This window comes from Corapipo altera, unplaced genomic scaffold, assembly GCF_003945725.1.
Source record: "Corapipo altera isolate COAL_440 unplaced genomic scaffold, ASM394572v1 95, whole genome shotgun sequence".
Taxonomy (NCBI): Eukaryota; Metazoa; Chordata; class Aves; order Passeriformes; family Pipridae; genus Corapipo; species Corapipo altera.
This window is the reverse complement of record NW_020884947.1, coordinates 3,024,670-3,048,604: the sequence shown is the minus strand read 5'-3', so window position 1 is coordinate 3,048,604 and position 23,935 is coordinate 3,024,670. Positions and strand designations below refer to the sequence as shown.

At 41.3% G+C, this 23,935-nt stretch overlaps 2 protein-coding genes and 1 long non-coding RNA gene across 10 annotated transcripts in view; 1 reads left to right on the top strand and 2 right to left on the bottom strand.

The window, feature by feature from the left end:
• Positions 1-3: 3 nt before the first annotated feature.
• On the bottom strand, positions 4-15,198 carry RNF4 (ring finger protein 4). Of its 3 annotated transcripts, none has more exons than XM_027662702.1 (8): positions 15,112-15,198; positions 9,410-9,573; positions 8,815-8,935; positions 7,994-8,073; positions 6,662-6,671; positions 5,295-5,460; positions 3,127-3,175; positions 4-2,788 (listed from the first exon to the last, which is right to left on the bottom strand). In XM_027662702.1, exons 2-8 carry the CDS (start codon positions 9,416-9,418, stop codon positions 2,639-2,641), a joined length of 585 nt encoding a protein of 194 aa, XP_027518503.1. In that variant the 5' UTR covers positions 9,419-9,573; positions 15,112-15,198; the 3' UTR covers positions 4-2,638. The 3 variants fall into 3 exon arrangements, with proteins under 3 accessions (XP_027518503.1, XP_027518502.1, XP_027518504.1); XM_027662701.1 differs by lacking the exon at positions 15,112-15,198 and adding an exon at positions 14,452-14,731; XM_027662703.1 differs by lacking the exon at positions 15,112-15,198 and adding an exon at positions 9,949-11,589.
• Positions 15,199-15,366: 168 nt separating this feature from the next.
• Positions 15,367-23,434, top strand: LOC113956301. Its single transcript, XR_003530801.1, has 3 exons — positions 15,367-15,493; positions 19,002-19,178; positions 23,216-23,434. It is a non-coding gene; the product is annotated as an uncharacterized LOC113956301 (long non-coding RNA).
• CFAP99 (cilia and flagella associated protein 99) overlaps positions 17,204-23,935 on the bottom strand; it is a 54,536-nt gene continuing 47,804 nt past the window's right edge. For 5 of the 6 annotated variants that reach the window (XM_027662664.1, XM_027662668.1, XM_027662666.1 and 2 more), the window contains 2 exons: positions 19,635-19,797; positions 18,710-19,031 (listed from right to left, as the gene is read on the bottom strand). In XM_027662664.1, coding sequence (XP_027518465.1) covers positions 18,864-19,031; positions 19,635-19,797 — 331 coding nt within the window. In that variant the 3' untranslated portion in view covers positions 18,710-18,863. Of the gene's footprint in view, positions 17,867-18,709; positions 19,032-19,634; positions 19,798-23,935 lie in introns of those variants that run through there. The other variant, XR_003530800.1, reaches the window with a different exon arrangement.

Genomic DNA, 23,935 nt, shown 5'->3' with positions numbered 1-23,935 from the left:
TTATGATTGGTCAAACCAAGAGTTTTATTTCCACCTGTTAAAAAAACCCTTTGCTTACCAGCAGAGTCCCACACAGATGGGCAGACAGACTCGAATACAATTAAATACAGGAAAAATTGAACTATATACAGCAAGACAGACATCTACATATTATAAAGAGTTTTTTCCTGTATCTATGAGTTCTTGCCAATGCCAAACATTACTGGAACTCAAGTATATTCAGACTTTTTTCTTTTTTCCCCTTAAAAAGAAAGCATGTAATGAATTTCCTATTTTTTTTCCATTTACTGAGGCATAATATCCATTTTGAGATGCACAAAATTTGTGGCACTTCACAGGGTACACAAAAGCTAAAAATGTTTTGTCTTGTTATTTTATAGTTTATGATATCTAAATTTCAATTAAATCTATTTATGGAGACACTAACTGTAAAGTGTTATTTACATGGAGGGAGTTGTGCAAAGTCATTTAGGCTATGGCTAGTACACTGTGAAAGATGCATGGTTAAGGAACTGACCCTCATCCCTAGAAGTAATCCCTTAAATCTTCTTTTGATCGTTTTTCTCATGGAGCAGTCACCCAAGGAAAACTGGCCCTAATTTAGTATTATTTGTTTCTTAAGCTACTTGGGGAAAGCTGTTCCTGTGACCCTTAAGGGTCTTGACTGTTTTAATGTTGGGTTTTTTCTCTTCGCAGAGTTAATGCTTTAAGCATTGACTATCTGCTTTTTGGGACACAAATGCAGCCGTCACTGTCACCACACCACCCTAAGACAGCTGTAGTCCTTGCCTGTAGTTTATATTACCAGTGGGAGCACACAGGAACTTAATGTGTGTAACTTTGTAGGAGTCACCGTAGTGCCACAATGCAGAAACTGCATATTCCTGCTAACAGTGCTGAACCAAAGCTATTCCAAACCAGGGTGGGGAAGGTACTGCATTTCTTCAGACAGCCTTTACAGAACAAAACTCTGTATTACTATATCCAGAAACATCCTCATTTAAAAAAAAAAATTAAAAAAAATCAACTTTACTTTGGGTTGTAAACTTCAAGAAAGATCTTGAAACAGAGCTGCTGTAATTAAAGACTTCCTACAACAGATCCCTAGGACAGGTTAGCAAAGGCACATCCTACAGTTGTGCTGCACCAGGGCACAGAATGGTTCTTATAATGGTTTCCATAATCAACCAACTGCCAAAAGGTGTCCAAGGTTAATTCTGGACTTTTTCATAGATATGCCTACTGCAAATGTGGATCATAAAACATTGATTTTAATCATCTTGTCTACATAAACCTGTTTGTATCGGCTCTTCTAGGATTCTACATCAGCTTGCACATTTAGTAACAGACTTGAAGCATTTAGAACTCAGTTCTGAGGTGAAAAAAAAGTGACTTGATAACAGTACATAAACTGGTGTATTCCTGCCTTCTGAAATAGAGGAATTCTCTCTCCTAGGACAAATACCCATCTTCTCTTTTTTTTAAAAATACACATTTAAAGAAAGCTGGGCAACCCTCAGGGCAAAGAGTGATTAAATTTGTCTCTCAAAAAGTTGTCAAGTTAATATTGCTACCAAACACCTTCTAAAGCCTCCACTTCCTAAATCCAAGGCAGTATGGTTATTTAATTTTCAATCCTATGCACCAGGCTACAACCAGTCAGGTATCAGTGTAACAACCAGAGAGAACAGCAAAGCAAACACACTCAAAGCATTAAACAGGGAACAGCTGACACAGTAAGAAGATCTGTAGGTAGTTTGGTATTCACCTGACAAGAGGGCAGCATACAATTTGCTTCTTATTCATCACTAGGAAGCCTAGAGAAGTCTATATTCTCATTAGTTATTAGGAGAGAGTGTTACAGCACAGCAGTAAACCCAAGAGACCACCTCAACATGTTAGAAAATAAATTCAGTGTTTGGATTCAAATACAGGAATTCTTGGCAGTTAAAACAATCAAAGAAGTATTTTCACATTGTACATGTTGCAACGTTTCTACGTACTTTAGATCTCATGGAGTTCATAAAAACATCTACATGTTCAAGCCTTCTGCTCAAAACACCTGACTGCTGGTCAACAGCAGGTTATTTTATTGCATAACCTTCATTGTCAATTTAAGCCTTGTTTATGAAAACACAAGCCATCAGTACAGAACTTACTCTACTTGGGCAAAGATGACATGCAGGAAAGTAAGAGTCATGAACTTCTTACAGGACAAAAACAAAAGTGTAATTAAATGGTAAATTGCTAAACTGTCTTCTGAAAAGGAAACTTTCATATCTATATATGATGGTGGGAATAATTTATAGAGTAAGAAAAAACAAAATATTCAGGCCCCCTCATTTTAGCATTAGAAAAAGTAGAAGAAAATTGATTAACTGCTTCCTTCCTGGTCTAGGCTGCTGGTCTAGTTTATAGACAGTCATTGATAAAACATTATAACAAGGAACATAAAAAGAAGCAGCTTGGACCGTAAAAAAAAGTTGTCTAGATACATACAAGTCGTTCTCCAAAAAAAAAACCAAAACAATTTTATTTGGATTTGTGCACAACCTGTTGCTCTTTAAATCTTCAAAGCACTGAAAACATGACATTTTCCCCCAAAATCCATTGAGACTGTCCTGAGAAGTAAAAGTACTCATATATAAATGGGATGATATTGTCTGTGAGTGAGTTTCTTCCTGCAGGTTGGGCAAGAGTTGGCATTCCTAAGGGAATCACGGAGGCACTGACTGCAGAAGACATGGCCACATTTTGTTGACACAATCAGTCGTCCACTTTGCACAATCTGGAAGAAAGGAAACCACAAGAGGCACTGGAAGTAAAGAATTCAACTTTGCTGGTCTCCTGCCACCAGGCAAACAGGACCTGGATATCTGGAATTGTCTTTTACTCTTAGATTAATAAGGAACTGAAAGATCTTTCAGTGTCATCCTGGCAAAAATTTCTCCCTCTATCCAAGCCACCAAGAAGTGACTTGGAGTGACAAGTTAGTATGAGCTTCAAAACAAGCTCTGTGCTTCAAGTCAGATCTCTGCAACATCCCAAACAGGCCAACTGAGTTGTGCAGCTCCCCCTCTGCCCCATTCTCCCTCCCACAAAGACAGAAAGGATGTGGACTCTTACCTCTGAGTAGACATCCATGCAAATGGGACAGCTAACAGTACCAGACGGCCTTGTGGCAGAGAGAACAGAACAAGAAAGAACATGCAGCCATTAATCTCACTGCATGTCGGGCGCTCCCGACACACAAAATGTCCCGTCACCATCCGAGCGCAGACCAGCCATGACACATTTCTTTTGAAGATCCCCATGTATCTTTAGCTCCCTCAGTTTGTGGCATGTAATAAGGAGTTTGGGTCTCCTTGTTCTAAGGGAAAGGTTTTCACTAGGGGGAAGATGCAGTCAGTCACCCTACTCTAGCACTAGAAGTGACAGCAGTCTCTAGCACTGGGCACCATAGGTACGGCCATCAACAACATCAGTAACAGCTCTGTAACAAAAGCATCTACCTGTGCCTTGGAAACAAGTCATACTAGAAAGGGAAGAGGCTGTCAGAAATTCAAATATCCCCTGTTCTAATTTAGCAACACACACATTCCAAGAACTTCGTATAAAATGGAGGGCAGGAACACACGAACATTAGGAGATACCAAAAAACAAATTTCCACTTTCAAGAAGGAAAGACCCACTTGGTGGCTGTTACCCAGCTGTGCTTACAGATGCCCCTGTGCTGCCTTCAGCCTCCAGGACAGCTCTATTGCACACACACCTGCCAAAGGGATACAGCTCAGCTGCCTAAGGAACATGTCCTAGCCCAACTGCTAAATATTATTCTCTATTAGAAAGAGCTTCCTGCTGCTTTTCTTTTGAAACCAATCTCTATTTTAAACTTTCAGACCTCTACCTTAAACACTTGGCTTTATGTCACGGCTCATGCTAAATCACAGTTTGTAATTTATTAATCATAGAGGAATAGAAAGCATAAGATAGCTTAAATTCAAGCAGGGAACCCTACTAACATCTACCCCTTGTTTAACCTACAAAATTTAACTCCACTAATTCTCCCATTTTCACTCCTCAGATTCTTTAGGCAGCAGCTATAATAGCACCTCAGTAACAAATCATAATTAATGATAATCTTCTTAGAAGGAAGAGGAGTCCAACACTACAGATGGCTCTGGCAATCTCCAGCACCAGGGAGGACCCTTTTGTCAATGTTAAATACTGCAGCAGTGAATTCTTTCAGCCTCACCTACACAGAGCAGGAAGGCACAGTCTTTAACAGAGAAGCCTGAGGCTGAAGAAACAAACTAATATTTCTCATATTATCCAATTAGTGGGATTTGTTCTCTGATATACTTAACAACCGAAATTTAAACATCTATAAATCCACTGTCAAAATGCACTATGAGTTAGAATAGTACAGGCCCTTTCAATGGCATATTTATGATCTGACACCCAGAAGTTCCATACTCAAGTTCTCTCTCACATTGCCTTTCAGTAATCCAAAATGTTCAAAGCACACCAGCTTCATTAAATCCCCCTCCAAAGAACCACTTTAAAAAAAGTTTATACAACAATTCTTATGTCCTTTGTCTTCCCTAGTCACAGAAAACCCAAGTTCTCTTAATTAGTCTAACACATTACAGCAGGACTTTACTGTTTCTCTGCATAATGGGGTCTTTACTGACTGAAACAGCAAGATCCCTATCTCACATGCAGACATACCAGGGCTCCATAACATCCATGGGACGGAACAAGAACTGGCCATAAGAGCACAACCTCCACAATGGCCTTGCAAGGATACCCTGGGGAGGATGGCTGCTGCTTGGAGAAAGGCAGCAAGTGGCACAGTGTGCAAAACAAGCAGGGAATGCAGAAGCATTTTTACTGGAATTTGCCAGGCTGCTGCCTGCCAGCCTTGTGATATCAAACCTCATCAACACCAACAAAAGTATTTCCATATCTAAAATAACTACTAGAGCTTTGTATAAAAAGCAAACGCAATACATTGTGAGCTGTGGCCTGTGACTAATCCCCCTTCCTTGCCATACCCCCACACTCATCTTTAAGGCTGTATACAAAGCTGTACATCTGTCTTGGGCTGGCTTTTCATCCTGAAGTGGAAATGGTATCATTTGATCATCATGCAACATGGGATGTTGTACTCATTGAAAGAGGGAACTAAGTGAAGGCTTCAAAGACAAGTCAGGTGATGGCCATACAAGTCAGTGCTGTCTGTATCAAAAGAAGCACAACTCAATGTTTGGCAGGTCATGAGGCATACGTACTTAGTGCTTTCAGTTTCCTCTTCCAGTGGTCCCAGTTCTCGAGACACTTTTTCAGTTACATACACATCATTATCTCTTGTTTCATCTTCATCATCGCTGCTCAGTACACAGCTGTCCGACTGTCGCTGGCTTCTTAGTCTAAGATTTCTCCTTTGTCTTTGATTCTCTGCAATTTAATTTTTTAAGTTAGCTATACTATTATCTCTCTCTATCTGGAACTATCCTTGAAATGCAAGATTAGAAATAGTCTGTAAGGGTTCCTATTTTAAATAGACCATACTCAGTTGGGTTAAAAGCAACCTTAAACAAACCAGTTTCCTAAATATTAAGGCTGAACACGTCCAAATATTGTGAATATTTTGCTACATACTGACAGAAAACATTTGCACTCCTCCCCCTACAAACAGCTAAAACACGACCTTAAAGATTCTCAGTGTCATATGTTTCATGTAATTACACCACCTGTGAATCAATTTCCCCTGTAAAAAGAAGATACCCCTCCCAGTGCCTGCTGACAGAAACTGCTACAATCCTATGGTGAGGAACTGCAACAGTTGCTGTGTGATAGGGAAGGGAGAAGACTGAAGTCAATTATCTCTGCAACTTCAGTGCTCATGTAAAAATAATCAAGCACTAATCAATTAAAATGACATAAAGAGTCACAAAATAAAAGTCCCTTCCTGCCTAAGTGTTCAGCTACAGCTTTTAGTGTCGGTACTTTTCACTTGCTCTTGCTTCATTTAGAGCACAGAACAGATTACATTCTAGGTAAGCAGCTGACAACATACTAATTGTCAGCATGTCCAATAATATAATCAGAACAAGGCTGAAAGATATAAAGGAGTAACTTCTTTAGACCTGTAGCTATTTTAATATCTAAAGTAATAAAAAACCCAACTTGTTAATTAACACTTGTTAATACTAGTCTCTACAAAATTTAAAGCATGTTAGAGTAGATAATGAAACTGAATACTATGACCACAAATCACTTTCTCCTTAAGCTCCTTCACTGCAATACAGGTTAATCAAATCTTTTGACATTTTCTTTTTTTTTCACTGATATTCCAGTGCTAATTAAAATTATGGTCAACTTGGGGCTTAAAGAAATTCTATTTTTGTAAAGTAAGAAGCAATTAAAACAGCTTTGATGTATTTTATTTCAGGTACTTTCTACAAGCTCTGATAGTGACTATGAAACACAGACTGGATTCATTCTCTTAAGACACCATCTAGATGCTTTATCAATATCCTTTGCCTTTTCCTAAACACATTTTCAATTCATGCTGCTCAAGCTCATTGGAAAAGGCAAACAAAATAGTAAGTCCATTTAAGACAATTCCATTACCAATTTTAAAACGTCCACTCACCTTCAACAATCTTGCATCAATACACATGGGAAAGAAGAGAAAACAAAACACAATTAGACTTTGTTGTGCACCCCTGGTATTACATATAAACACCAGTTAAGCAAAGCAGTTACAACAAAACAAGCTAAGAATGGTAGGCTATTGCTCTTGTTTTGACTAAGAATGTTAAAAGTATTATATTAACTGCTGCTCTCTAAACAACCAAGTGGATGCTGAAGGTTCTGCTCCCACTGCTCCAATGGGGTAGAAACAAAGGCAGTTTATGAACCATCTGAGCCCCTTCCTCCCTGCTCCCCCACTTCAGTTCCATGATTTATGGTTTCAGGCTGGAGGTGGTTCTTTCCCTCTTTCTCCCCAAACAGGCTGATTCAGCAGTGATATCCATAAATGCTTCATATGAGAGCAGCTGCTGAAGGGAAAAAAAATAATCCCCAACCCACTGTTGTCTTTGGTGGAACTGGAGCAGGGGCAGTGCAATTGTAAAGTTTGAGGCCTTTCCTTTGCAAAGGCTAAGGAACAACCCCAAGCAAGAAGTACCCCCATGCTATTCCTGCTGCTTGTTTCTGATTTGCGTAGCAGCAGTGGCATCCCAAACCTGAGAGGATAAACCACACTGCTGGCTGAATCAAAGCTTTCAAAACAGCACTAAAGGGAAAAAAAAAGTAAATTTTTTTAAGACTTGTTGGAGTAATGAGATCAACTGGTTTGCACCCAGTCAGCTAAAGTTGTGCTTGGCATCTCTGACAGGAGTATCTCAAACCAATACAGCAGCTAAACACTTCATATAAGAATAAGTCAAAGACTTACTCTTCTCTCCCTTAGCTTTTTCTTTAAATCACTAGGGATATTTGAAAAAATTCTTCACCAAGAGGGTTGGCAAGCACTGGAAGAGGCTGCCTAGGACAGTGCTTGAGTCCCCATCCCTGGAAGTATTTCAAAGACATCTAGATGTCATGCTTAGGGACATGGTTTAGTTGTGGACTTGGTGGTGCTGGGTGAATGGTTGGACTCAATCATCTTAGAGGTTTTTTCAACCTGAACAATTCTATGATTCTATCTTTGCTATATCTAGAAAAGCTTCAACTATCTCTTTATGTTACACTACTCATGACTGATATATATTCACGTCAGGTTCTGGAGCAAAAAGGTATTTTATATTATCCTATCACTACCTGCAAGTGTACCTCCAGAGCAGCTTCTGTGTTATCTGTAACACAGGGCTTCCATGCACTGACAAGTCAATTTTGAACTTAAAGTCAGATTCTATGAGGGAGCACAAGAGAAAACTCATTTGACTACAAGATTTAGACAAGTGTGTTGTTCACTGCTTACCACAACGGCATCATTGTGAGTTAGATCAACGACCACAGGATCTGAAGATTCACATGTGAGATCTACTACTTCTTCACCAGCTGAAAAACAGAATGTTAGAATCAAGATCAGAGATTGCAGCGGAGTAAAATTGCCTGCCACTGTACCACAGGCCAAGATTCAACCACGTTCTGTCCATTTTATCTTTAAGAATGTGTCCAACATTTCACTCAAGTTTTGCCCTCAGCAGTCCACACAGAGCATTACCTGCCCTGTCTTCTGCAAGCTGCAACGCAAGGGGAACAGCAGCTGAGCTCCTCACACAGTTCTGTTGGATAATACAGCTTGTGGGAGGCACACAGCAACAGACAATTCATCTGACACAGCAGAATGTTCATCACACAGAAAAAAAATAATAACTTTAAAGTACCGTGCTGCACATGTTCCCTTTAAATAGGATACAACTAATGACAGAGCTTTTCTTATCTTTTTCAAACCTAGGAGTTCCCAAACTTAGTTTGCCACTCTCTGTAGTGGCAGCTGCAGCGACTCCCAGCTCATCAGAGTAGACTTCCAGATGTTTGAGCAGCTTTTGAGGACCTTCCCTATGCAACTCACCTATCACTAGTGGTAAATGTATTGTAGCCCAGTACTAAATAAAACCAGCTGTCAGTAGGCTTGTTATTTCAAGATGCCATACTAGGTGCTTCCATTCTAGGTTTCCCTTCCTCTACAGTAAAGGGCCTAGAAACTAACATTTTCTAGGCTAAAACACACATTCAGTTGAACACCAAGCCTCCAGAAGCAGTTTCTGTTCTTACCAAGTTCAAAAGAAAGCTTACCGCTTTCTTCAAGTTCAATTGGCTCTGCTTCTGAGGCCATTTCTGCAGTAGAAGCCGTGAGCCTGTTTCTTTTTCGAGCTTGCCTAGAATTAACTGCTCCTCCACGGCGCTTTCGTTGAGTCTAAGAGAGAACAAAGACTTAGCATTTTCTGTGTGAGTAATATTAACGTGGCCCTCGATTTTGCAACACCAACGAAAGCACACAAGGATACAGACAACACTCCTGGAATGGTTGTAGCATTCATTGAATGGTGGTATGAGTTATTCCTACCTGAATGCATGGCATCAATGAAAAGACATCACCCCAGATCTCTTACCAGTTGCCTCACCAAGAAAAAGCCTATCATGGTGGTTTGGAAATGAGAAGACTAGTTCACAATTTATCAGGTTTTTGCTCACATTGTAAGCATTTCTGAACTATTGCTAAAACCTAGAGAGATTCAAAATCTTCATTATCACTGAACATAAAGTTACATGAAGATTTAATATACTTATGTTCCTGTGTATTAACTACAAACTCTTAAAATAATTTTCAGAAGTACGATGGAAAACATATTTCAAGAATCAGGATTGCATTGAGTAGTGAAATACTTACTGTGCTCATAGTGTTTCTTGATCTAAAACCACCGATCAAGAGGTACACACAACAAAAAAGTAATGGCAAGGAAGCTAAAACTATAAATTCCTTGGATTCCTTTAAGTAGGTCACTGACAAAAAGTCCAGATTTTTCAGGGTCAGAGAACGATGTTCTTCCAAACCTATCAAAGAGAAGAGAGATTACCTATCTGCAGTGCTTGTTCTCTTCAATACTCCTACTCCAAGACTCCCATTCCTGAGTCACCAGCTTCTGCCCAAAGCCAGAGGGAAGTCCCAGAGTTCAGTATTTGAGCCTCAGACACCTGCAGCTGAGCCTGAAGCCTCAGTCATTCTTAACCATTAACTAAACACCAGAATAAGTGAATTTGACAGCAAACTAGAAGAATACTAAGGAATCCCAATGACACTGAACTGAAAAGCAACTGATTGACTCTCGAGGCAATGTCCGTGGGCAGCAATCACTGGGAATTGTGTCATAAGCAGCCATCTTCAGAGAACCAAAAACTCCAGATGAGCAGTTCTCTTCTCCAACCCACCTTCAGATTCCAGCAGCTGGGAGCCAAAGAGCTTGAGAGGAATCTAAAGCAAGTGGAGCAGAGAAATTTCAGTTTCAAAATACTTGCTGATGTGCAGGAGAACATGTGCTCACCGTAGCTGCTCTGGTGCCTGCAGGTGTGTGTGCCCAGCTACCTGCCAAGGGGGAGAGGTGAAAAGCATAAAGGCAGCTCTGAGTAACTGCCAGGGTACTGAAGGTTCCATCTCAGAGCTCAGCTGTGGTACAGTTACCACAGACCCAACACACAAGGAGGAGCTGGGGGAGGGCGTGAGGGGAGACAGTGGAGGGGCTAGGAAAAAACCAATTATGTTAAACAAGAATTGCTGAATTGTCTTCCTGAGCTGACTTTGATTTTCACTGCAAAGACCAGCACACATGGTGTTAGCCTACTCACAGATGAGGAAACAGAGACCATGCAGTGGGATAATGGGATGGAACAGCACCAGTAGTCAATCCTAACCTTGAATTAAAGGAAATCTGACTGATCTTTTTCATCTTCAACTTACTCTCTCTATTTCATAAATCACTTTCTTAAGAGACCCATTAACACTGAACTGTAATATTTTAAAACAAAACATGCTTGAGAAAAACGCTTACACTAAATTTGTTACTTATTACTAAGCCCAGAGATACATTAATGTATAGTTTTAAGCAACACACCGCTCAGCAATTTTCTCACATTTTTTTCATTTTAAAACTGGCACAAAAGCCACAATTAAAGTCAACATTGTCTTCCCCCTCTCCCCCCAGCTGAATCATTTACTACATGCCAGACTTAATGCTCAGTGAGTCCACAGGCAGATTCTGATCACAGTAGATCTCATTTTCAGAACTGTTATGTGTAACATCCCCTCCTACTATGAACCTATTCAGTAACCAGTTCCTTTTAGGAATCTAAACTGACATGTACAGTTTTTCTGTCTCACCTGAAGACTGAGGCTCAGAGAAAGCTGGGAACTGACTTTGTCTCTTGCTCTCCTAATGCAGGACTCACCTACGCATTCCTTTCCACAACATTCTGTGTCCAGGTAGTGTGAGCTCTCTCTGAACACTTCACACTGTTCTTAAGGTCTAGATTTCATTTCACTTGTTAAGAAGGAAAGCTTTTCTGCCAGCCTTACCAACATTCTTGCAAAGAGCCTATTGGACTCACTCTACTGAGTTCCTCGGGTAGAGGACAAGAACTTTTAAAACAAGACCATGCCTAATGATGCACTCATACAAAAAAAACCCAAACCCAAAAGAACAGCAGGACTGCTCTGTGAGCACATTTTCTTTGTGCTATAGGAGTTCCTAGTTCCACACAATTATTATTCACCGGTTTGGAGGTTTTAGGAGACAAAGGGAAGAAGGAGGTGAAGGAGGAGGACACAGCACAGGGGATGAGGGATGGGGGCAAGGGAGAGAATCATCCCTAAGCCTGGCACATGTGCTGTTTCAAACTAATTTCTGAAAGACAAGCTACCATCTTCATCAACCAGGTACAAATGAAATGAAAAATAACTTGGGCAAAGTAGTTTTCTGCACACAGCAAAAGAAACAATAGACAGCAACCCATGAGGTACATTAGGAAGTTAGGACATTAGATTCTTCTACAAGTTTTATTTCATCAAGAAAGTCAAGGATGTTTTCCTTGATTCTCCTCAGATATGGAATTGGAAAAAATATTTGGGATCTTAAAAAGCTGTGAAATGTTAGTTGGTACACACACCTGAGGATTACAAAGAAATTAACTTTATATAAGCTTATTTTTAATTACAGGTTCTTAGAACTGTTTTAAAACAGAACCTTTTGGAGCAACCTGACATAACTGCACTGATAAAAAAGAAGCTCATTGTATTCACCAGACAGCACGAGTTTGGATATAAAACACCCAGAAGGTTTTCCAAGACCTGGTGCTGTTAGGATTTAACACTAAATACAACCCAGTGCAATGGTTTGTTGACAAAGTCTCTTTAGAAAGGGTTAAAAACATGGGAGGAACACCTGGGATGACTCCAAACAAAAAACGTTGCACAGATTCTCTTTGGCCACAAGTGGCTTAAATGCCAAAGAAGAGCTAAAACAGAAGAAAAAATGAAGCCAACCAACAAACAAACTTCTATTTTCAAAGTTATGGTGAAAAGAAAACCAAAGTAATACACAATAGAAGACATGTTGTGCTAAGACCACCCTACTCACTTTAAATATCCACTTACTTCTTTAACAAGATATCAAGGAACAGATTATTTACAGGATTACTATGAAATGTCTCAGAGGATCTAGTATCAGACCTCAATGGCAACAGCAGACAGAACCACTTTTTTACTTAAATGACAGAGAGCATGATTGCTATTTAGATGGTTTAATTTTCAGAATCTTCCAACAGTAGGCTGTCTTTGTAATTAATGCAGAGAGTACATATGAGGCACAAACGTTCTACCTGCAATGGCTCAAATTTTAACTTCTTCAGGAGCTGCTTTGAAGAAGAAAGTTGAGAATTATACCCATAGGGAAGCTCATCAGTGTAAAAACACCTCAAAATAAAGCACCATAGGCAGGCTCATCAGTATCAACATGACCCATCTCAGGAGAGTCATGTTCACAAAGCAAATCAGACTACTGGAATTTATTAAGACTGCGGAAGTGGTCTCATGATCCAGCAACATTTCTGTTTTGCAAGAACAAACCTCTTCTGTGGAACTACAGATTTCCACATGTTCTTGGCTTACTTGGGAAACTTTATTGAACATTAACTACCTGAACTGTAAGAATGCATACTGAAAATAAAGCAAAGTTTGCCTCCTTAAGTACCCCACAGACCGAGTCTAGCAATGCACAGGAAATACACCACAGGTCAAGTCTAGTAATGCACAGGGACAGAGGCAAACACATGGCACATTAAGAGATACACTCACCAGTAAGAATTCCTCACAATTTTCAAAACATCAGGACCACCCAGTTTAATAACACAATCTGCTACACAGGACTGGAGAGGACAAGTTAAATGATAAGGCCCACACACTCCTCTTCCAGCAGCCACCATGGAACCACCCAGCACCAAGACTCCCAAGAGTGGCTGAGCTGATACAAAGAGTTATGCATCAACCCCCTTCCTCTCAACCCCTACACATCCAGTGACCTCATTAACTCACAGCTTCAGCTGGACTTTTTTTTTCTTTTGTATGTGAAAACTTAGTAGATCAACTCAGGAAGCCAATAAATACTTTTAACTTTTACATACTTTTTATTGCACCACTGCAGGATGATAACAGTACCAGAAAAAGCCACTCCCCTTCCCCTTACAGGCAGAGCTCTGCACATGCAGTTATTGTTCCTATCATTTAGCTCTCCCAAGGGCTTAAGCAGTGTTGACCTCACAACAAACAGCATTTTAAAGACTATATCCACCAACCTTTCTCTGTACAGGTAGATACTTGAGAATAATAAGGGTCAAGCCATTTAAAATAAGAATATTTACACCAGGAGTGGTAACTACCCCTATTCCTCATTTAAGTCTCCTGTTACATTTTTTCCTCCACAAGAAAATTAACACTTTCACTGAGTTCAAGTTGACCTAATTAAACATGTTTGAATTACCATTCAAAGATAATTGATTTTCTAGACAACATAAACTGAAAACTTTTTTGCACCACTCTGAAAACAAAGTCTTGGTCTCCCATGTCCTTAGCATGAATTGAGGCAAACTGTCTTAAGCAAGAAACAGACATTTTCCCTGTGTCTGACTAACACAAACAAGACTTTAGTTCATAAACATCCTAAACACAACAAATACACTTAAGTACCTACTTGAAGGAAGCAATTATGTCAATCCAAACGTTGGAAATGTGCAAGGCACAGCCCACAAAACCAGTATATACTAAATATGTCAAAAGGTGTTATCCCATGCCTTTAAGACTTTGCTTCTTATTTCTACCCAAAATGTCTCTGTGTACTACTAGCAACAGAAAACACAGTATCAAAAATGCAGCTGCATAACAAGATTTCTGTGGCCAGAAGATGCACGTGCCAATCACAAAGTGTTAGTCTTAATTTTTATGTTTTTTTTATCACAGAGAACACTAATCTGATATTTTACTCTTACAAAGCTTCGTATTCCTGTACTTCCAGTACCTGTAAAGATGCTCCCCTTTTCTCAGATGCCCTACAGCAACTTCAGTTGGAAACAGAAGTTGAATCTATTATGTGTTACCCAAATTAGGTCAAACACTCCCACACTACAAAAGCTTGGTGAGAGGCACTATAAACAGAGTAACATGAGAGATAACCAGCCAACCAGAGATACACTGGTCTGCCTGCTCCAAGCAGCCAGTTACATCTATAGACAAGTATGGCATGTTCACGATCAGCCTAAGAAAAACAAAACATTAAAACACCCACAGAACAGAACAGACCAAACCTTTCCATCGGTCAGATGTCCTGTTTCAGAAACAGCAACGAAAGATGGACAATGGCCAGAAGAAAAGCTCCTCATTGCTCTTACCTGCACAAGTTTTTCTGAGAGGACACAGCTTACTTTCAACAGTCCCAAAAATCAGATACAAAGAAAGGAAAACAAAAACAGTTGAGTCTTTCCACATTCTGTAATCGAAGTGCAGAGGGGGGGCGCTGAAGCAGAAGAGAAACATTCCCCTCCCCTCCTCCTGTCATACCATACTGGGGGGGAGGGAGAGCGGCAACTTCACGCAGCTACATCCACTGAGCCCCTGCGGTTCCTCCGCGGGAGAGGAGACCCACCTTCCCAGGAACACAGGGCAGAGCCGGTGGGAGCCCCGCCGCGCCCGCACCTCGGCCCTGCCGGGCAGGGCAGGGCAGGGCAGGGCAAGGCAGGAGCGGTGGGGCCGCCCCGCGCCCCCCGGGCAGCGCCGCTCACGGCCCCGGAGCCCCCCGAGCCCGGGGGGAGAACGGACCTGCCACGCGGCTCCCGGGCAGGGCCGCGCCCGGGGCAGGGGCTCGGGAACCGTCCCCAGGCCGGAGCGGCGCCGGCCCAGCCCCGCGCACCGGCAGGAGCGGCCGCATCGCCCCCGCTCCCCCCGCCGCGGCCGGGAACGCCTGCTTCCCCTTCCTCTTCCTCTTCCCCTTCCTCTTTCCCTTTCCCCTCTCCCTTTTCCCTCCCCCTTTCCGCTCCCGTTCCCCCGCTCACCTGCCGCCCGGGCTCTCTGCCGGGCGGGACGGGCCCGATACCACCGGCCGAGCCCCCGGCCCGCCGCGCTCACCTCAGCGCCGGCCGGCAGCGCGCACGGCAGCGCCCGCCCCCTCCCACCCGCCATTGGCGGAACTGCGGCCCCGCACCCTGCCGAGTGGTCGGCGCGCACGTCAATCAAAGAGGGTTGACCGGCGGCCCCGCCTCTCCCCCGGCCGCGGGGCGTGCTGGGAGCTGTAGTTCCGCACGGGCGTGCGGCCTGTGCGGGGCTGTCGGGCCCGCTGTCCCTCGTCGCTGTCCCTCGAAAGCTCTCCTCAGTCCCCGTGTTAGTTCGGCCCTGACCGCGCTTTTGCTGTGTTCTGTGGTGCTGTTGTACCTGGAGGTAGGATGCGTGTGATCTCTGGGGTGCCTCTCAACCCCCTTCCCCTCCCCCCCCGCCAGTCTTCTATAAACGTTTCACAGCGAATCAATGAAGTTGGAAAAGACATCTGAGATCATCGAGTCCAGCCTGTGACCGAGCACCACCTTGTCAGTGAGACCATGGCACTGAGTGCCTCGTCCAGTCTGTCCTTAAACACCTCCAGGCACAGTGCCTCCACCACCCTGGGCAGCCCATTCCAATGTCTAATCACCCCTTCTGTGAAGAAATTATTTTTGTCAGTGTTTCCAACACACTGAGCAAAATTTATCAGAGCCATCAACGTGGGAGATCGTTACCTGTTTCCCATGGCATAATTACTCCAGATCCAGTGTGTAACTCATTATAAACAATGGCAGAGGTGTTTCAACTCACTTCACCATCAAAAAGGGGGTTTCCCAGCTGATTTACCTTAATGCAAGGACCATCTGTCCCTCCCTGGTTTCTTACTGCCCTGTGCCCAGCAATTGGGCTGCTTGTAGCTTTCCCTGGTGACTTCTCTTCTTCCCTGGGCGAAAAGTGCTGGAGGTTTGTACTGGGTATTTTTTTTGCTTGCCATTCCATCATAACTGTCTTTGGTTTCATTTAAACAAGAAAACGTCTGTCTCTCTGAGAGACAACATCATGTTCTCCAGGGCAGGTTGCATTACCTGGCCTGGCAGTCATGTTACTGGGGCTGATGTGGAAGAGGGAGCCAAATGCTAGCCAGCAGTGACCATGCTACGTGAGAGGTGAGCACCCTGTGCCTGGTGCTTATCACAGGGCAAAACCCCCTGGTCTTCCTCAGGTCATCTGGGCTTTGTTACACCTCCTTACACCATAGTGGCATGTGAAGGCTTCTGTGGTCTGACCATTTACACTGGAATGAGAGATTTCTGGAATGTGCAGCTTTTGGCACTAGAAATATTTCTTAATGAGTCTGTCACTATCAGACAGGTGAAACCTCTGTTGTTTGTTGGGGTTTTTTTGATGGATGATTTCAGAGTCAGCCTTGTTCACTTAGGCTCATCTTCTTTGCTGCAAATAGTGTAACAAATGTGTAAATGAATGAATCATGAATTATTCATCCACCTGTGTTTCCATGAAGCAAGGGTAGAGGCATTGCTTGCTCAATTACCTGTGAGTGGAAGAACCAGGTGCTGGCTGGTCCCTGCCACAGACACCAGGCAGCAGTCTGAGTAGAGCTGTGTGGCTCCAAAGCTCACCTGGCTCCAAGGGCATTACAGCTGCTTTTGTACTACAATTCTAACAAGTCCCACCAGGCCTTTGATGGCTCTGCACTGGGTCACCTCAGGTTTTTGTGTACTCCACACTGCTAGAACAGGAATACTAGAGAAGGTGCTCTAGAAGGCAGGGCCACAGTGGTTCTGAATAGGATCTGCTGTGTCCAGCATCAAGTTATACGCTTTTGTCAGAAGGAAGGTGGTATTTTTTATGCTATTCTGTGTATTCCGTTGCAAGACCTGCCTTCACTGAAAAAATCAATAGCCTACATTGATATAAAAATGATGAATATATAGATATAAAAATAGGAATGTATTGTTATTTTCTTCAAAATACATTCTTTTATATTCCTCAAAACATTGAATCTGAAGATGACTTTATGCATCAGATCCTAAAGTAGCAATAGGACTATTTGTGACTTCTGAAGGTAAAAATTCCACAGCTGGATTATTGAGATTCCTTTATTCCTCAGTCCTTTCATTTGAGAGCAGGGAAAATATGGATAAGGAAATAGTTATGAATCAGCTTGACTGCAATTCAGTAAAAGTTTTGAAAACTTGGTCCAAAATCACAGGGGAAGAAGCCTGCAGTATGATGGGGGGTTGAAATTTCCACATGACTTCCCTACCTGCTTAATAATGCTTTTTTCTTGCATTTTTAAATTCTCTTGAAAATGTTTAAGAAGAACTATTCGGCTATGCAACATCCTAGACTGTGACTGTCAGCTGTTAATTGCTGGCTTCTGGAAAATCAAGGTGTTAGAGTCACCACTTAGCTTTGTTGCTCTGGAATACAGTGCAAAAGAATGCTGAACAACCACAAGGGAAGACAAACTCCCTGCCACCAAGGGTTTGTCATTTAAAGATATTACAATCCCTTACTCAACATGGTGTCATAGTTCCCTTTTCTCTGTAGTTCTGTTTCTATGATTTCTTCTTTTCACTCAGCTGTGTTCTTTAACTCTTGTTATGGAGCATGAGCCCTACTTGCATTGCTTCTGTGGACTACTATAGCATTTACTTCGAGTGAAAAATACAACACATTTTATCAGCTTAAGGGCTGTGGAAATGATCTTCACAGCTAGATGGCAACAAAAGAATTCCATTAGACTTCCTGCAATAAAAAGTGAGAAATGCAATGTTGTGAGAGCATTAGAAGCAGCTGCCTGACTCTAATGTCAGTGACAGTCTCCGTCAATTTAAATATTTGCAATAGCCATAATTAAACACTTAGTAACTGGCATTGAGTTAAAATGGAAATACATTACATAGTCTTACTGCTGTGTAGATTTTAATTCCGATTTATATCCTCCTTGGCTTTGTGCCTGGATAAGTCTTGTGATTTAAAGGCTGTTTTACACAGTATAGCAATTGTCATAGAGGGCAAATTATCTTCTAAGTGAGTAACAGAATTTTGACTTTTTCTGGAAGCAGCTCCCTAAAGAGATCAAACAATGTTATGTTCTCCTTCCACTGTTTAAATACTGACGAGATTTACATCTGCAAATAGAGAGACGGTCTGCCTGGGTCACTGAATCTAGACAATGGCTCCTGGAGGCTATCACATCACCTAAACCTTCTAAACAGATTTTCCCTCATCCTCTAAAACCAGTGTTGAAACTGGTGATCCTCTTACACACAGTTACTGTCATGTAAGAAGACGTGTTAGAACCTTGGGCTGACCATGCCTTCTGAAAAGATGCATTTGTAAAAAAATGTTCCTTGGGTTTTGCCCTCATTTTTATCCTTTTGGAAGATGAGTGTAGCAAACCATGGCATACTATACAATAACAGAAATACAGGTCTCAACATTCTTACCCAGATATTTGCCATTCTGCTGTAGGATTTCTGATGATAAGGTTTCTGTTTCTTAAAGCTTTTGATTATACCAGAAAAAAATCATTATATCGTAATTATTCATTATATCATTATAAAATAATATAAAATAATAAAACTATAAAGAAACACACCCATTTTTATTCTATTGTGCTTGTAAGACCCACATTTTTCTAATCACACTGTAAAGGTGAAATAAATAATAAAACTCAACCTTGTAGTACATAGGTACATTGGGAGATTTGCAGCAGGCCTGAATTGGTTCCAAGTGTATTTTACTGTATATCAGAGCGCAGTATATAGGTTGTGGTTCCAATTCTTGCAGCCACACAGGCAGCCCTTTTCTGAGCTGCTTCTCTGGCCATGAAGCCATGTTGAAGGAGTTTGAACTGTCTTTCCCGAATCTCTTCCAGTTCTCTCCAATGGTTCCCTTGCGAGGAATCCTGCAGGAAAGACACACAGATGATCAGACTGCAGATGATACAGTGGTCTCCTCTTCAGAGGATACACTGAATTTCTATTTGATCCTGCTGGCTGACAACCCGGTTTGTTTTCTAACATGATTGGGAAACTTGTCAACATCAAAGTAGGTGTGTGATGAACAGAAAGGTAACCTGAGCAGCTTGCCCAGTTTAAAATGACTTAAACACAGCTGCAACACTCCACAAAACCATGGGAATGATGAACTGTAATATACCTCGGGTGAGAGAGGGGGTAATCCCAGTTTGGGATGAGGTGTGTGTGATGGGAAGCTGGGAAAGACGAGAGTTAGAGATGGTAAGATGCTGTCTTGATGGGATAACAGGAGTGGGAAGGCAGGTGTAGTATGGATGAGCCCTGCTCCGTGGTGGCAGAATGTGTGACAAGAAGGTGAGGTCAAGGCCGAGGCTGGAGAAACTGTGCCTGTGCAGGAAGCAGGGTGTTGCTATTGCCAGTCATGCATGGCACCATCTGCCTCTGCCCCCCTTGCCAGTGCTGGCAGTTGAGCAAAGGTCTGTGAACAGCAGGTCTATTGCAGAGCCTTTCTCCTTATGTAATAACCAGACCTTGCTTGGCATGATGCTGGTTTTCTGGGGGATAATCTTTAAGAGTCCTGCTTGCTTTTTACGCTCCATTTTTTTTTCTACAATCTTCCTCTGCAGGTTTAAAATGCGTTCATCTTTCGTGGGCCTTTCACCAGACTGGGACTTTCTTTTCTTTTCTTCTTGCCTGCAAAATCAAAAAGAAGCAATGAGAAGACAAAATAATATCATCCCACAGAATAAATCCATCTGAGCATATATTACCTTAATAATAATGAATTTGCTCTTGCTTCTGGGAACCAGCTAGACTCAAAACAGATGTAAATCATATAACTTGCATGTGGTATTTGCAACTTGCCTCTCGTTGTTTACACCATAGCATTACTACACCATATAGAATAACTTTTTCCCACAGGATGCCACGATGACAATATCTGAAGTACTTCAAGCTTGACATGATATTCTTCAGAAAAAAACCGTGCAGAACCTGAGATAATACTGCAGCACTTTGCTTGTGAAAGCTATGGAGTTTTCCTTATATGATCATTAGTATTCATCCTGATCGCTGTATTCCTCGGCAAATGAAAGATATTCTTTTCTGTGTAATCCCAATGCCCAGACAGAATCTCTGGGATGGTGATGTATTAATTAAGGTTAGTTGCTCTAGGTGAGCATAAATTGATAGCAGCATGTGCAGCATAAAAGTAAGGCATAAGAGAGAGGTTTTTGGACAGTCTTCCTTTTTTCCTCCCCTTCTATTGTAGCCACTTCTCTGTCCTCTGGAATTTACATTTGATCTGGTTTTGCTTACTTTCACACAACTGGAACAATTTAGTCACAACTTCTTCATGCAGGTTGCACCATGTTACATAGTGACTCACTTAACATTCAACTCTCTCATTTATTCAACATTGCACTGGAATTTGGCCTAGTATGATCAAATTGCAGAGTTAATATTGTATCATGATCAGCTGTGATTCTCTGGCCAAATTGAGAGCTAAAGGAAGTGTCAGATCTTCCAAAGAATGCACATAATTATATAACATATAATCAGGTTAGATCTGATGCAGCTGGCGGGGATAGTTTATAAAAGATCTTTTTATATAGTGCAGTGGTGCAACATTACAATTGCTTTTATTGGAAACCAGATAAAGACACCAAATGACCCAGAGCAGAGTGCATCGGGGCATTGTCCAGCTGAGTCTGTAACTGTCATTCTGCCAGTGGCAGGACTAGTTTCAAAGACAAGATGCCTCTTGGAAATAAATGTTTTACAACTGAACTCTACCCTTATATCTTGGGTCTTACATCAAGTGTTTTCAGTATAAGACACACTCTCTTCAAGAAGCTGGCAGATAGGGAAGAAGGAAGTTCCTTCTGATGCTAAATCCACCAATTTGCCTTAAAAAAGTGTCTGTATCAAGACTCCAGGGATCGAAACACTTCTTTCATCTTGGGAGAGATGGCTTTTGCCTGCCTTGTTAGCTTCATCTTTGCTAACAGGAAACTCTCCATGACAGCAGATTTTCTTCAGAGCAGGCATTCTGGACTACAGGGCCCAAAATCCTCAGGGAGTGGATGAAGGGGAGATATGACCTCTGTTACATTCTAAAATGTGACTGAACTCTAAATCAGGGACACAGTTTAGCTTGGCTTCTCATTTCCAGTTGCTTTCCTGAGACACTTCCCAAACCCCTCTGCTTCTTGTGTCATACTGTCTGGTTAGGATAACATTTCCTTATCCTCCTTAATACTGTGATATACTCTGCTACACCGAGATTAATTTTTAACACTATTCTGTAAATCTGAAAATTATGTACTATCACTTAATCTAATTGAGAACATGGTTTATTTCTACTTGCACTGTATCAAGGCATTGCATTCCAAAGGATATAGGAGAACATAACAGTAAGGTTTTATGTAAATACTTGATGATTAAATCTTGTCAATGGGTATAAACAACAAAACCTCTCCTTACGTGCAAATCCAGATTCCTGTAACTACAATTAAAGGAAATACAGCAAGAGGTTTAACATCATGAAGCAGCAGCAGCTGCTTCTGTATTAACATTGTAAATAGTTCCTTATCCCCAGAGTAATATTTAGTCCTCTTCTACAGGAAGTCATGTGCCAATCACCTACACTATTCCAAAAAGCTGCCAGTCCCATAGATTTTCAGCTGCCACACCATATCATACTGGAAACTCCAAGAGGGGAAGGAATGAAAAAGGAAATTTTAAAATTCTGTTTTTCTGTGATGGTCAGTTGAGAACTTTCATGACTCAAGATAGAAAAATCTCTTATGATCTCTGTCACCTCATATCACATATTTCTGAAGGAAATATGGTAACAGCCAGTCAGAAAGGGCTAGTACATAGTTAGAAAAGTCCTATCCAGATTCAATATAAAATTACGTGATAATTTATGAAAAATCTTCTGTGTTTAAAAAATGGAGAATTTGAAGATTTGCACAGATGATTCCTCCTAGAAACTACATTTTGCTCTTCATTTACATTTTCAAACTCCACCTTTGCATCAAAAGTATAAAGAGATAGATGTATGACAGCTCTTAACTGACTCAATACTTGTAGGAGATAGAGTAAAAATGATGACTTTACCATTATAGGGACCAGAATATCAACCTAAGCAGCTGAGACTGTATTTATAACCTCACCTTGCAAAATGGAGTCTTGTGCAATAAACACATTTTGTTAAAAAAACCCCAAACCAGGATTGCCTTATAGTGCAATAATTTTTTTTGTTTCCTCATACTCTCAGTCTCCCTGTACTTCCCTCCTTGCCTTTTTCTGTCCTGCACCATATAATTCTTAGTTACTGCAGTAAGTAAAGTGAATGTATCTAACTGTTAAAAGTTCACTGTTAAGGCAGTCATTATTTTGAAATTTAAGAACTCTACACTATTAGACTGATTACTATTTTGTATTAATGTGAGGGATTTAAGCACTCAAACTCTGACTCCTTTCCAAAATAATCAACCTAATTTTAGGTGGGGAAGTGATTTTTATTCATAACAGTGTTTTCCTCATTTGAAATAAAGATTATGAGGGTGTATAATCAAAGTTCATTCACTGAATCACAGAATGGCTGAGGTTGGAAAGCACCTCTGGGGGTCATTTTGTCCAACCTGCTCAAGCAGAGCCACCTTGAGCTGGTTGCACAGGAATGTGTCCAGATGGCTTTTGAACATCTCCAAGGATGGAGACTCCACAACCTTTCTGTACAACTTGTGCCAGTGCTTGGTCACCCTCACAGTAAAAAGTGTTCCCTGATGTTCCTCTTGTCCTTTCAAAGGTCACCACTGAGAAGAGCCTGGCTTTGCTTTTCTAAAAGTCTTTCTTCACATCTTACATTTCTGATCCATCATTGCTGATAAATCTCCTCCTTCTGTTTGAATGCTAGTGAAGAACTCATTACCAGTGTAGGAAATGAGAAACTAAATCTTACTTCCTTATTGCAAGCATACACAGGACTCTTTTATGAAATATTTCTTAAATTTGTGAAATCAATGAAATCACGAGTATTGTGAAGTACCAAACCAAAGTCCTTTATATTGTTAATTATTCAGCTTTTTTTTCATTATTCTAGGCTATATTTTTGAAGATCTGAAGGAACAACCACATACAGCCATAGCATAGCACTATTTTTTTCCCCCCCTCCATGTGCTGTTTGCCCCTTCCCTCAGTTCTGTGCTGTATCTCAGGGTTGTGCTGCCAGAGTGCCTTATGAGTTTTGAAGGATGGGCCTCCATTCTCCAGTCCTCATCCAGAAAGCTTTTGAACCCCTAAGTCAGACCTGGATGCTCCAGGGAACACCTGCTTTAGGAAGTTTGTTCTGCTTGGATAGGACCATCACAGCCATTCATCCATAACCCTCCCTTCTGCTTGTCTTCTTTGTCTTTCTCTTTCTTGGTAAATTAGCATGTTTTCAAACACACATAAATCTGCTGGTGCTCCAGTTTGAAATCTGAGAACTCAAATGTTCATCCACTTCATATGCCAGTGGTGATTTTCAAACTGTGTGAAATTCTAGCAATTAAAGGGATGTCCTGCATATGAACTGCATTCATTGTTAAGTGTTCTGCAAGCACTCACAAAGCCACTGCTGTGATGGGTGTCACGGCTTGCAGTCTGTTAAAGGCCAATGTCTCAGTAATTTTTCATGTTCCATTTCCTGTTTTGTTAATATAACTCACTATAGGCCTGCTCAATGTGCTTCTTTTGTGTTGATGTATGTCTGTTTGTTAATGACATTGAAAGGAACCTGCTTGATAGGGACCTGATTAAACTCCAGCGGACATTAAAGCAC